Genomic DNA, 14778 nt, shown 5'->3' on the forward strand with positions numbered 1-14778 from the left:
ACAAATGCCAAGATACTCTTACTTCAGATTAAAGCTGACCTGGAGACCAACTCTACAACAAGCAAAAACTCATTTACTATGCTACATATATGAACTGAAATATACTCTGAAGTATGTTTGCCATCTTTGAGTTCAGGCTGGAGATTAGTTCTTATATTAGTTCTCCTAACTGTGGACATCTTACTGCATAATGGTTCTCTTTTATAACTTTTAATTATGTATTTATGATTTTAATTTGATGTAAACCGCCCAGAGTCCCCCATTGTTGGGAGATGGGCAGGGACAAGCCAAACAAACAAACAAACAAACAAATAAGGTACTCCTTGCTTTTGTTCAGCAACTGTTCAAATTTACAGTGGCAGTCACGTGATCAAAATTTGGGTGCTTGGCAGCCTGCCCACCCTTACGACCACAGGGGCACTTCAACTCCCTTCAACTCCCTATTTCCCTCCGTCATCGCTGCCCTGTTCGCCACCCTGCACAGTGGCACTCCTCGGTGGCAACAGTGGTGGGGCTGGGTCTGAAGAAGAGGCCGGGGGCCTTCAGCAGTCTCAGCTGACCACCACCGCACCCACCTTTCTCCAAATTTCCCTTGTCAGCAGCAGGAGGAGGAAGACAGCGAAGGTCAGCTGGGTACGGCAGGGCTGGCAGAGCGCAGGGCAGCTGGGGTTGTGCTGCGGAGCTGAAGTGGCTGGCTGTGGCACGGGGCTTGAGGCGGCACTCCTTGACAGCGGTGCCAGCTGAGAGTGCTGAAGGCCCCCGGCCTCTACTTCAGACCCAGCCCTAGCACCAGCACCACCACTGCCACCGAGGAGTGCCACTGCAGGGTGGCCAAAAGGGCAAAGATGGGGGGGAGATGGGCAGGCGGGGACAGTTAAGAGGAGGGAATCCCTTACCTTACTGAGGCTCTGGGCCAGGAGGGACCAAGTCACGAATGGCTTGGATCAGGGTGGGTCCTCACCTAACGACCGGTGGGATTTAGTTAACGATGGCAACAGGGACTGGCAGGATTTCCATCACTAAGCGATGCAGTCACATGACATTGTGCTTTATGACCGCATTGCTTAGCGAGAGAAAGTCCAGTCCCAATGACCATCATTAACCGAGGACTACCTGTACAGTGTTATAGTACAGACTATGCACACTATAGACTATAGTAGATACTTGGAGTTGAAATTACTCAGTGCATGAATTTTAGGTTCATGTTGTAATTTTACACTTATGTGTTTGCAAAAACGCATCTGTATTTATTTCCTGTAATAAAGATGGCGCTTATACATACAGATCTTTTCTGTGCCATGGCATTCGGTTGTTTCAGGATAGTGCTCAGGGTTGGGGTTTTGTTTTTGTTTCATCTGTCAACCTACATGGAGGACATCCACTTGGAAAAACCTTCTCTAATGGATAATGGTTCATGTTTGCATTTCAATAGTTGGTATGTTTTCAAAACTGTGTTAAAAAGTCACTAAAAGCAAGCTTCTAGACCTTATGAATGCCAAGACAAACTTGAAATCATAGGAGCAACCTTATGCAAAAACATCTGATTTAGAATTTCTAGCAACTGGGGACAGAGAGCATCAGTGTTTTCCACACAGCAAAAAGTATTTTGCAAAACTGAGTTCATTTTGTATAATTTACTCTGCGTGATTTAGTCTGATTCAATTTGGCTCAATACCTGCACCAAGAAATTACAGGCCTGAAATAATTCTACCTTACCTTTGCCAGGCGCTTGGACTGGAAGAGAGCTAGCACTCCGAAAAAGTTTCCAAACAGAGCGTTTCTGAAAAGTTTCTGAAATGACAGGAAGCCAGCACACCAAGAATGATGGTTAAAAACATGGACAGAAGTCGGTGTCATGTATGGGGGGGGTGTCTGACCTTTTAACCCAGGCTAACTCACAAATGCCTGGAAGCATCTGAGCTTAAGAAAATGACTATTCTAAAATACCCAAATGCTTTAGCTGGTGTTTCTTCAACGAAAACTCCCAACCTTCTTCTGACCTTCAGTATATACTTTGGTGGCAAAATGTGGGGTTTTAAGCTAGTACTATAGTTCCTGGCAGCAAAGGCTGCTGTTGGATGAAACCGCTTAAGAAGCCAGTTTGTGCTTTATTTCACACCTACTGAAACACACAAGACTTGTGCAGACATCGACAATTGCAACAAAAAGCGGGGCTATGCACAGAGCTACATTTGACAGGCAAAATGTGATTTGGAGTCAGCGACATCTTAATCCAAACCACCTTTCTCCTGGACGTCGCAGGTGACATATGATCTCTGAAAAAGCTGCATTTGGTTTAAGGTGTTCCTAAAAGGTGTTACTTCTACTACTTTTTGTGGGTTGAGTGAAGCAATACTTTAAAAAGGTAGGTTCTACTTTCAAACATCTGAAAAATAGTGCCAGGAGCTTTTGCAGCACAGTGAGACAAGTTAGGGCAAGCCCCACTCCACAGTGACATAGCTACAGGAACAGAAGACCATAAGCAGTGCCCTGCTGGATTGGACCCCTGGCCCATCTAGGCCAGCAGTCTGTTCTCAGTGGCCAACCAACTGCACAAGCCCACTGGTCTCACAGCAGACGCCTTCAGAGGCCTAAGAGCCATTGATACCCAGGACTTCCATGAATTGATCCAACTCTTCAACTAGCCAGCATTCTGTGGCCAATAAGCAAACTTAGGTCTTGTTAAATTAGATGATGGATTCCCCAATATTTGGGAGGGGGGGTAATTCCTAAAAAAACTTTTTTTAAAGCTTCTACAAATTCTGGGCCTCCCCTCAGGCCCACTGGGCAAGGCAGAGACAGGTTGGGTAGAGCGGCCACCATCTCTGCGTCTGTTTGGAGATGACCCACCCAGCTTACAATCTGAAGTGTCATGTCAACCCTTCTTTTAAGTGATTGTTATTACCTATTTTAACCTCCCTGACTTTTTGGCAGGTTGGCAATCTTAAAAACTGAAATTACAAACCGATCAACAGGCTCACCTTCTTCACTCTACCGAGATCATATTTTTCTCTAATCTGTTGCAGAACAGCCAAGAGAGTCAGCTCCTCAAAAACCTGCAATACCTTGAAAAGGAAAAAAAAATAGGAAGAGAGAAAGCTGCAGAACGTTCAAAATAAGTTACAGGATCATTCTTAAAAGGTCAATATATATTTTTGATTCCTATTCTCGACCTGTGCCAAACCTGTGACTACATTTACAGTTGCCACTGTACAGGGCTCTTTTCTTCTAAAAGTTCTGCCTGAGCTCACAAATCACTGGACCAGCTTGCTATCTTGTTGGATGGTAGCCAGCAGTGCCAGCCCAGAAAATTTTATTGTTTTATGACTTTGGTTTGTGAACCACCTAGAGATGTGAAGTTGTAGTGGTAAACAAGTGTAGGAAAATAAATACACAGGAAAATGAACAGAAATGTCCATGAAATCACATCAGACTCAAGGGAGATGTTCTTATTTTTTCTTTGTTAATTTCTTCTAATGTGTATTTTTATTTGTTCTGACACTATTAGCTGCTTTGGAATATTTTCTAGAAGGAACAAGCTGGAGCAAATAGGAAATAGTGTAATATGATAGTATATAGTAAATCGTGAAAATGAAGAAACTAGCCAAGTTGCAGATGGGAAAGTAGAAGCTTCAAGAGACTGTCTTCTCTAAAAAACACCATGAGAATTTGAAGTAGGGACTAGCTCATCTTTTCAGCAGCTATGATTCACAGGGCTTCATCTTGATTAAATATTCTTCACAGAGGACTTCCGAGTGAGTCATAGCTGACGGAAGACGTCTCCGAACAGCGGAGGCAATGACCGCTGCGAAGAACGAAGGACTGGAGAGTAAGCCGTCCTCTGAAATCTCTCTAGGGAAGGAGAGAATGGGAGATCACCCATGACTGCTCTGAATGGCAGCTATTCACGAGGGGACCATAAAACAGCGGTTTCCCCCAGGTTTGAGCATCAAGAACCAAGGGAGATGACATCTTTGCTCTCAGCAGCAGTGAAGCCTTTAATAAGGACACTAAGCCAGCTAAACTCACTTTCTAATCATATCCAGAAATGTTCAATTTAACTACTTTATGGATATTAGAGACCTTCAAAACGGCAAGCTTATTTTGACAGCTGTGAATTTTACCTTCTTCTTTGGATTTAAGGAATTTTAAACAGAGACTTAAGAGTTTAAAATAATGTACAATTGGCAAAAAACAAAAACATATTTCGATTTAAGAAAGTTTTAAATGGACTGGGAGACCAGAGATATTTGGAATATTGGTCATTTTTGCTGTAAGATTTGAAAAAAACAAGTATATAATTAAATAATATACCTGTGGGAAATTACTGAAATGGAACTAAACCCGTATTAGGAACTGAGGCTTGATGAAGGTTGCAAATGGGAACTAAAGGAGCAGGCAGCAAAGAGCTAAAATGGCTAAACCGGCTATAACTTTCATTTGTCTTAAAGAATCCTTCAAATTAATAACTAATATCTCCGAAATGATACAGATTTCAATGATTAAATTTTTAGCAGATGATGAGGAAAAATTTAAAAAACAACTCTTATCTGACACAGACATTATAGAATTTGAAGGCATGGAAGACAACAAAATTGAGATTACAAAAATGGGAATACAAAAGACACATTAAAAAAAAAAGATCTGGACATGGAACAGCTGCAACAAGAAATCCTGGGCAATTCCTCTTTATGGGAGTTACAATGTAGGCTGGTGAAAGCTTTGAAGACTCCTTTTGAATGCCAAAGCTTGATGAAAGATCAATCCTGAGATGCCCTAGGAATGATTTAAAGGCCAAGATTGTGAAGAGCAAAAAGAAAGAATATAACGTTGGACTATTTGATCAGGGATAAACTATTTGTTTGATATTTCTGGTAACTCCTAATGGCCTTTTTGCTGAACCAGGACTGACAAGATGACAATTTGTAGATTGCATATAGATAAAAGTTAGGTTATAGGAAGAAGAGTTTTTTTGTTTGTAATTTTAAAAGAGGATGAAAAGTTACTCTATTAGCTTATGCTTGGTGTAATGAAGATTGGAAACCACTTCTTTATTATTTTGTCTGTTTCTTTTTTCTTTTTCGTTTTTTCTCTTCTGTTTTTTTTGTTTTTCTTTTCCCTGCACCTTCTGAACTTTTCTTTTTCTTTTCTTTTTCCTTCTAGTTTAGTTTGTATTCGTTTTTATTATGTTTACTAAAAACTTCAATAAAATTAAAATATACATGTGTGTGTGCGTGCGTGTGTGTGTTCTTCACTGAGAACACCAACCTGTGCCAAAGCCAAACTGAATCCTGGACGGGCCACTTCTCGAGTTGCTCCCAATCCATCGATCAAGCGCTTCAATGTGTACTTTAAAAACTCATCATCCTAAAAGAAATTACAAAGACATCCAAAGGACTGAGGTGGAAGGGATTACCAACCCACATCCCACAAACTTCTGGGTTATTTTTAAAAATCTGTTATTTGTTTTCCATTGCCACTATTATTGTTAGTGGCAATGGCGTTGAACATTTTAGATACAAAGGATATAAACTCTGAAATTAATCAATACTATTTTATTTTTATTGTGGCTTGATGAAGTCACATTTGGGCAGCAAAATACACATAGGATTAGATGCCACAGCAAACTCCAATAGCAGATTACAACAGAGCTTCTACAGATTGAACTTGTTTTAATGACACAGAGCAATTTGCCATATAAACCAAGTTTACCAATCATGCTATACCATAATAGCTTGTTTGGCTTTTGTTTAATGTTTCAACTCACCCAATTCGATTTTATTCCATAAAGCACTGTTAAACAAACCGCGCCATAGAGAGATTTATGTACAAGATCAAAAGATTCTATTTTAATACTAAACCAAATTTTACAAATGCTACATTGCAGTAGCTTATTAGTTTTCCACTGCCTCTCCCCAGTGCTGTTTGCAAAATATAGGTAGAAAAGAAAAACCTCGAGGAAGAATTAAATTAAGCCTTTTTTTTCTGTCACATCATAATTCTTTCTTTATTCTTTTCAGTGCAATGGAGAGTTGGAAATAAATTGTGTAAACAGGGTCAGGACTCCCATTGTCTATCTGTCAGTACAATAACTCCACAAACTGAACAGAACAGAACAATTGTGGTGGGGGTTGTGGAGAGAAACCAAGCAAAGGAAGACTGAGTTTAAAATTGGGCTGGATCTGGCCAGGGACTGCTGAGACAAGCATTCCAAAAAAAAATTTCCCCAATGTGCCATTGAACAGCGGTTCAAAATGCTGCTGACTGCTCCACTCTAAGTCTCCCTCCTGGTCACAGAACCGGGAGGAGATTGTATGCAGCCCACCCAGTACAGTGGTACCTCGGGTTACGAACGCCTCTGTTAACGAACTTTTTGGGTTACGACCAGCTCCGGGCGCAAAAATTTACCTCGGTTTGTGAACTCCGCCTCGGGGTACAAGCAGGATACGCGGCCATTTTCCCTCCCGGGACACGGTCTGCGGCCATTTTTCCGCCCCTGACACGTGGTCCGCGGCCATTTTCCGCCCCTGACCCATGGTCCGTGGCCATTTTTCCGCCCCTGACACATGGTCGGTGGCCATTTTTCCACCCGACACGTGGTCCGCGGCCATTTTTCTGCCCCTGACACGTGGTCCGCGGCCATTTTTCCGCCCCTGACACGTGGTCCGCGGCCATTTTTCTGCCCCTGACACGTGGTCCGCGGCCATTTTTCCGCCCCTGACACGTGGTCCGCGGCCATTTTCCGCCCCTGACACGTGGTCGTAGGGAGGGGGACTCTCCCTCCAAGCAATAGCCACCTCCCTGTCCTCCACGCCAGAACGGATTAACGGTAATTACATTGAACCTTATGGGGAAATTTCCTTTGGGTTGCGACCAATTCGGGTTGCAGCCAGAGTCACGGAATGAATTAAGTTCGTAAACCGAGGTTCCACTGTACTTCCTTGTGCACATCAATCTACAAACACAAACAGATGTAACACAAGAGGGCAGTGCACACATGCACACACAGAGGTAACACATTACTTTGTTACACAGAAGAAAACTCAGATAATTCTCATTGCCACGACCAGTAAACAGTTTGGAAAGAATTCCAGATGCCAGAGATAAACTTTTAAAAAGCCAGCATTACAAAATTAAACATAAATTAAAACATAAACCAGCAAATAAAAAAAAAAGAATAGAAAAAAATTAACTGAAACTTGTAAGTTGGGAATGCAGAACTGTTAACACAGACATAATGGAGCAGAATACAGAGATTAATTATCAACATCTAATATATTTACCCAAAATGACATCTGTGCGTAATGGGAGCAATATACCAGGAAAATGCATATTATCACAGCTAATAAATGGTGTCCAAATCTGACTAAATTTATTCTTCATTATGGCACTTTTCAAACATTGTTGTTGTTGACTGAATTCTTGTGCCAAAATAATTTTGCACACTTTAAAATACCATTGATCTAGTGGCAATTATGCTCTGGTTTTATAATGTTTTCCAATAACAAATCAAGCTGCTAACAAGAGGGCCTAAATCAATGTTTTTGCAACATTTTTTAGCTGCTGTAGGACATAAAGATAATAATCCTGCTGTGAGATTCATCTTAAACAGCTTGTCTGTGCTTTTTTCAATTTCATCAAAAACCAGTTGGGCACTGCCACCAAAAATAAAACAAGTCCCATTTTGTTTATATTCCTACCAACCCAATTTAGACAGATTGTGATTAATGTATTACACAATTAATCACAATTAAAGGAGTAATAATTAAAGGAGTAATCCCCAGAGGAATTATTTTTGATGTCATTTCTTGATAACACACTGACATGGATTAAAAGGAATTATACCCCATAAAGAGTTCCATGCAGATTCATTGTTCAAAATCAAATTCTGTTCACAACATTTTTAAAGGCTTCCCAAAGAGCCTTTTGTAATCGATATGAACCCATTATATAAAACAGATGAGATTCTTTACTATTAAACAAATTAGAGATGCATCATTTCTCAAACTTTTAATGAGCTGAACTGAGATGACCTATATGATTCTTTAAGAAACATAATACTTGGTTTAGTTGAAAAGGAGTCGGATCTTGTTTCTATTCCCTTTACTGTAACCTAATTAATAATCTAATTATAGAGAATAAAGTTATCACCACTGAATACAATAAACATTCAGTGGTGATAACTTTATTTTCTATAATTAGGCTACTAACGTAATCAACTCCTCTATTCTCCATTCCTTGAACTGAGCAAACTTATTCTCATACCTGAATAGTGGATGGGAATCAGATTAGAGACCAAACCATATTTCCATTCTACTGAAATGTCTACGGACAGTTTAAAATATGAGTTCATAATATTTTTTTTAACATCCAAATGAAATATATAGCTCAGACTGAAGGAGAATCAAGTGCCAGTTCAACTGATACCACAGTCCATTTTTAACCTTCCTATGAATTGTGTGAACTGAAACAAATTAAAAAAAACATTTTTTTCAGATTTGATATCCCTAGACCTCCTTTTTGATTTTGTTTATATTGGGTAGCTTATCTGATTCTAGGACTCTTATAAGGATGCACTGAAGACGACAATGTTCCTTATATTTTACCAACCAGTGGGCACTGATCCTGAAAGTGTTTGAAAAAGAAGCATTTTTGGAAGAGTGATTTCACCACTGTATTCATGATAACCACGCAAGGGGGAGCAATCCCATGTAATGCTTAAGGTGCCAACCTAGCAGTGAAGAAATCCAAGTTTTAATCTACCCTCAACCATGCAAGCTCCCTGGGTGGTTTTGTGCCAGGCCCTCTCTCACAGCCCAAGAACTGATGTGGGGCAATGGTGAAAGTGCTGGACTAGGAGTGGGGAGAGCCAGGTTCTAACCCACCCTCAGCCACGGAAGCCCCCAGGGGCTTCGGGCCAATTGCACTCTCTCAGCCCATCCTACCTCACAGGGTTGCTGTTGTGGGGACAAAGAGGAGGGAGCGCTACGCCCGAGTAAGGTGGACGGATTCAGTTACAGTGGCGATGGGGGCACCGGTGGGAGACTTGAAAGAACAGGTTAGGGATAGATCGTTATGGAGAAATAAAATCTCCCGAGGGGGTCACTAGGAGTCGAAACGACTTGATTGATTGATTGATTCAATCGATCAACAATGTGCGATCCTTCGCGCTCCTATACAAAAGGTGCGACATGAATGCAATAAGTACATTGTCTCTTCTAAAGCCCCTCGCCATTTTTCCATTCCGGCAACTCCTTTCTCAGAGCACCCGGAAGCCACCGCGAGCAAGCGTGCTTCTGAGCGCGTCCGAAGTGCAAGTCAAAGGGATGGTTAAAGACCTCAGAGCCAGCATCGCAGAGGAAGGCCGGGGCGACTCCGGCGGAGCAGCCACAACGCCTTACCTTCTTGCTCTCCTGCAAGTAGCTCAACAGCCCCTCCGTGGCCTTCAGACGGATCGCCTGGTCGGGCTTGGCGATGTCCCAGAAAAAGTCCAGGAACTGCCGATTCTGCCCCAGGAGCCTGCCCGGGTGCGAGGCCGAGGCCGAGGCCGAAGCAAGGCGGCCAGCCGCCGGCCCAGTCTTCGGGCTGCACTCTCCGGCCATGCTGGCGGCGAAGGCGCACGTGGAGAAGCCCCCGTGACGCACGAGAGGAAGCACGTGGAAACCTCCCCTTCCGGGTTCAGGAAACGCTGCCTCCCGCCGTTCCGACGTGGAGACTCTCGCTTGAGGGCTGGGTGGGAGCTCGTGACTCTGATGGGGCTTCCCTTGGCGTCCGTCCGGCCCTTCCCCAAATCGGTATCCTCAAGATGCGCGGACCTCAACCTCCTGTGGTCTTCAGCCGGTGGTCATTAGACTTTCCCGCTCTAACCCAGCGTTTCTCAGTCTCGGAGCCTTTAAGAAGTGCGGACTTCAACTCCCAGAATTCCCCAGCCAGAACATGATGGCTGGGGAATTCTGGGAGTTGAAGTCCGCACTTCTTAAAGGCTCTGAGCTAGAGAAACGCTGGTTTAAGGGAATGTGCCTAGAGGTAAACTGGGTCCTAGGGCCAGCTAAGGGAGCATGGGCTGCTTGTGATTGCAGTAGTTGGATTCACATGACACACAAGATGATAAACCACATTTTGGCCTGGTTAGTTATCAGAACTTAGCCCACCTCATTCTTTTAGCTCTCAGTGGCTGAGTAAATGCTGGTGATGATGTTTTTATCCCACCATTTATTTATTTATCATATTTATATAGCCACCCATCTCACACAAGGTGATTCTGGGCGGCGTACAACAATTAAAAAAATAAATACATAAGAACAATTACACGTTGGAAGGATCCACAAATACCTACACTGGAAGGATGGATCATTAAATTCATGGACTTGGCTCAAATGGCAAAGTTAACAGCGTTAATAAGAGAGAATACTGTTTCTAAATTTGTCTCCTCATGGCAACCCTTCTTAGATTACGCGCTTGTGTGGGAAAAAAATGAGGCTCTGATTGTGGGTTTTAATGATTAGATGGTTTGTGTTGATAGAAATAATGTGAATTTGGATTAATTAGTGGTAAGAGACTAATTTTTTTTAAATTTGTATCTATATCTGTATTGGAGATAGTCGGAAGTCTGTTTCATCTTTCTATCTTATTTTAGTTTTTGTCTTTTTTCTTTTAGTTCTATCTTCTCTCTTTGCTGTACTCTCTGTTTTGTATTTTAACTGTATTTTTTTATATAATATAATAAAGTTTTTATTAAAAAAACAATTACACACAAAAAACTGTAAAAACACACAGAATAGGAGGGGATAAAATTAATGAGGGAGTCATTGTAAAATCTCCCCGGTCCCCTGGTATTTTTTTTATATATAACTCAAGGCAGCAAACATACCTAATACTCCTGCATCCTATTTTTCCCCACAATAACAACCCTGTGGGGTGGGCTGGGCTGGGGTGGGCTGGGGTGGGCTGAGAGAGAGGACTGGCCCTAAGTCACCCAACTGGCTTTCATGCCTCCTAGAACTCAGTCTCCTGGTTTCCAGGCCACTGACACTGATGCTGCTTTTTTCCTCTTCCATTCTGGTCCCTCTCTCCTTTTGTGTCATGACTTTCACATGACCAGCTTGCAGGGTTTCTACCACTGGGAAAGACTTTTTGGCTGGCGGGCAGGCCTAAAATTATTTCAAATGAGAAAACAGTTACCAAGTGATCTAATTCACTGTTTACCTATGTAACATAGTTACAGAGTTCACCTATGTTGTTTGCAGGATACTCTTTCATTTCATTTTCCTTCACTGTCCTCACAAAGAATGGGTTCAGAAAAAGTGTGGAGCCACAAATTAGGTAACTGGATTTTAGCCTCAGAAGTTTGGCCAAGTTCATAGTGTTATGTGATAGCAGAGCATTGGAATAATTAATTGAACATATCATAGTTAAGACAGTCCTAGTGAGTTGGTCACAAAAACACAACATTCCACTCACTTTGGAATCCACATTTTTAATGTTCTTGCTAGCCTTGCTGCTTAGGAATGGAACTTCCATGTACAGGTGGAGCACCTCTGAGAACTAGACACTGGTACCTGCTGTGCATTAGCTGGGTACTACAAGAAGAAAAATGCTGTGGATGAATACAGCATTCTCACCCAGAGGGACTTTTTAAAAAAGAATCATACAAAAATGAATGTTAGAAATTGAGTTTCCTTGTCTAGAAGCAGTAGCATACCATTCATTACTTGTAGTTGGAGCCAAACGCTGTTGGAAAAAACTCTGGGTTTTGTCCTTGTTTGTGAACTCCCCAGAAACATCTGGTGGACTTCTATAGGAAATCGGGGGCCATCAGAGAGTCTTTCTGACTGACTGAACAAGGTTCTGAAAATCTGTGCTCAAGAGTTTGGAGAAGAGAGTAATTGTTTCAAGCCCCACCCAAAATATAATTCTATAATCAACATTATTAGATGAATCACTATTTTTCATTGAAGTCATACAGGTAGTCCTCGGGTTATAATGGCAGTTGGGACTGGAATTTCCATTGCTAAGCGATGCAGTTGTAAAGCACAATGTCATGTGATTGCATCGCTTAACAACAGCAATTCCAGCAGTCCCAGTTACCGTCGTAACCCCAGGATGTGCAGGTCATTAAGCAGGAAGAGATGGGAGTCCCAGGCAAGGAGTGTGTGGGGGCGCACAGGTGCCAAGAGAGGGGTGGGAGGGTGCTGTGGGCAAGCTGGCAGGGGCCATGGGCAGGCTATAGGCAGTATGGGGGGCTGGCAGGGGCCGCAGGCAGATGAGGGAGTGCTGTGGGCGCACGCTATGAAGTGCGGACAGGCAGGGGGTGTTATGGAGTATGAGATCCCTGGGATCTCATACTCTGTAGTGGGACTCCTTAGGACAAAAAGTGTCAGGAGCAACATGGCTGGCTGGGGAATTCTGGGAGTTGAAGTCCACTCATCTTAAAGTGGCCAAGTATAGACAACATTGGCTTACGGGAAGCCAGTAGGGAAGGTTGCAAATGGCAATCACATAACTGCGGGATGCTGCAACTGTTGGAAATGCGAGCCGATTGCCAAGCACCCAAATTGCGATCATGTGACCACAGGGGTGCTGCAATGGCCAGAACTTCAAGGACCGGTCATAAGTTCCCCTTATTCAGTGCCATTGTAACTTGGTCACAACTCAAGGACTATCTGTACCACTGTTCAATTCAATGTAATCCCTGTAATTATTTCAGTATTTATTTGTAGATACACCTGTTTTATGCTAGAGGGCTAACAAAACTGTGACAAGGACACTTTCATGTCAACCCTTCTTCAAGAAGCTTAAAAATCTGTCTTATTCAAAGTCATCATACAACTCATTAAGCAGTAAAATGGTTTGTCTCACCATGTTGCGTGAATCCATCCCCTGTGTCTTGTAATTCATAGGCTTTGTTTAGTGTGTTATGTGAATCTAACTAATTGTAGCTTATTAAATAAACCATGATTAAGCAAGCCATCACCAGCACAGTGTGATTCATACAGGACCCCCTTCACAGACAAACTCCAAACGGCTGCTAAGTTTCAGCAACAATGCAGATCTATTGATTTGGCAACACATTCACAGTGCTGTGCAAATGCATTAGGATCAGCTTTGTTTAGGATGTGTAGCAGATGGCTGAACCTGTAGGGTGGAAGGTTGAAGTCTCAAAACTCTTCTTTCCAAAACCCGCTTAGTCTTCACACCCAGCCTCCCCTCCTGCTTTGGGGTAGTGACTTGATAGTTCCTGCTGCCACCCCCTATCTCCCAGGGAGTGTGCCTTACCTGACATTCACCTCCTAACTCATGTGTGAAAAAGCAGAACTGAAATAATTTCTATAATATGATATCTTGGCCATATAGCATAGAGGTGTGGTCTAGAGGATTCAGGTCTTTCCTCCTTAGGAGATAGACCAATTTCATAATGAAGGTCAAACTATTTTTTTAAAAAAGACAAAATGTTCAACCCCTTTAAATATTGTTAACTATTAAAAATGCAAACATTCACTGTTGAAAAAAGATAAATTATATAATAGTACAGCTGGCAACTTAAATAAAAAAGATGTTACACAAAAGAAAATTTCAGTGCACTGATCAAACTACAAATTGGTGCTGCTCTGCACCAAATGAATGTTTACTGCCTCAAAGCCTCTATTAAAAGAAAGAGAGAGATGGGATAGAAAATTCCAGATTAATATATGGATTACCAAGAAGAATCTATAGAATATTATAACGTCATGAATACAGTCTGAAGAATGGGTGAACACTAAAGTTTAAACACTCTGTAACTTGTACAACAAAATTCAATGCAAATTTCTGTCAGATGCTTCACCTATTTTTACAGAAATACAGTAGTAATTTTCTGAAGCAAAGGTTCTGCAGCTTTTACCTGGACTTTCTCCAGATTCCTGCAAATTCTAGATTTTAATCAGAGGCCAGGCAGAACGACAGAACTGTCCCCAGTTCTGCCTTTTGTGATGAAAGGATGAAATATTTTCTGTCTCCTTTAGAAAGAGAGGGTGGGGTATGTGGCTATATGACAAAGAGCATATTTCATGGGATCATAGGATTTGGAAGGGACCTTGGAGGTCTTCTAGTCCAACCCCCCACCCCAGGCAGGTATCTTCAGACCACCCCAGACAAATGGTGGTTCAACCTTTGAAAACCTGAGTGATGGACAAAAACAGAGCCCCAGAGGATTCTGCTTAAAAACAAGAGAAGGAATTGGCCTGCTTGAGGGGAAACCCTAAAATTTGCTGGAAAAGGACAAAACTTGTGTGCTACAATACTGAGGACCATTCCAGTGGAAAAAGAATACAACTTTTTAAATCCCACTATTATTTCTACTTTGACTGACAGCAGGACATCCAGGACTAACAGATATCCCCCCAATCCTTCTGAACTGTTGATGTCACTTTGTATGCAAAACTAAGGTATACTCTCAAACCCAATTAACTGATAATGAAGTAAAAGCACAAATGTAATATGTTATACAGTAACACAGTGAGATCACACTTTTTTTTTTTTCAAGGCCAACAGGGTAGCATCTTTGGCTCTTTTGTGTATCATTTTGGTGGTGATGATTTTTTTCCCCCTTTTCAATGACATCTTTATTGAAGTAATTCCTGTATTGAAGTCATTTTCCTTGTTTTTAACAATGAAAATAGGAGGTATCTGTTCTATGAATAAGTAAGAGAAGGCAACAAAATAGCACAGAACAATAGTAAAACACAAGTAGATGCAATCTGGGACAGTTCATTAACGTACACGTTTTTATCTCTTGATCTT

The 14778-nt window shown here is 41.9% G+C and overlaps 1 protein-coding gene across 1 annotated transcript in view; it reads right to left on the reverse strand.

Moving 5' to 3' along the window:
• MYBBP1A (MYB binding protein 1a) overlaps window positions 1-9632 on the reverse strand; it is a 59885-nt gene extending 50253 nt beyond the window's left edge. Inside the window, exons 1-4 of the mRNA XM_088152285.1 lie at window positions 9402-9632; window positions 5269-5367; window positions 2982-3065; window positions 1717-1791 (exon numbers count right to left, since the gene is read on the reverse strand). Of these exons, the coding sequence (XP_088008411.1) occupies window positions 1717-1791; window positions 2982-3065; window positions 5269-5367; window positions 9402-9602 (459 nt within the window). The 5' untranslated portion in view covers window positions 9603-9632. The remainder of the gene's footprint in view (window positions 1-1716; window positions 1792-2981; window positions 3066-5268; window positions 5368-9401) is intronic.
• Between the last annotated feature and the right edge of the window lie 5146 nt (window positions 9633-14778).

This window comes from Python bivittatus, unplaced genomic scaffold, assembly GCF_059951505.1.
Source record: "Python bivittatus isolate LINGU-HERP-01145 unplaced genomic scaffold, Pbiv_v1 ctg000690_np1212, whole genome shotgun sequence".
In the NCBI taxonomy this organism is placed as follows: Eukaryota; Metazoa; Chordata; class Lepidosauria; order Squamata; family Pythonidae; genus Python; species Python bivittatus.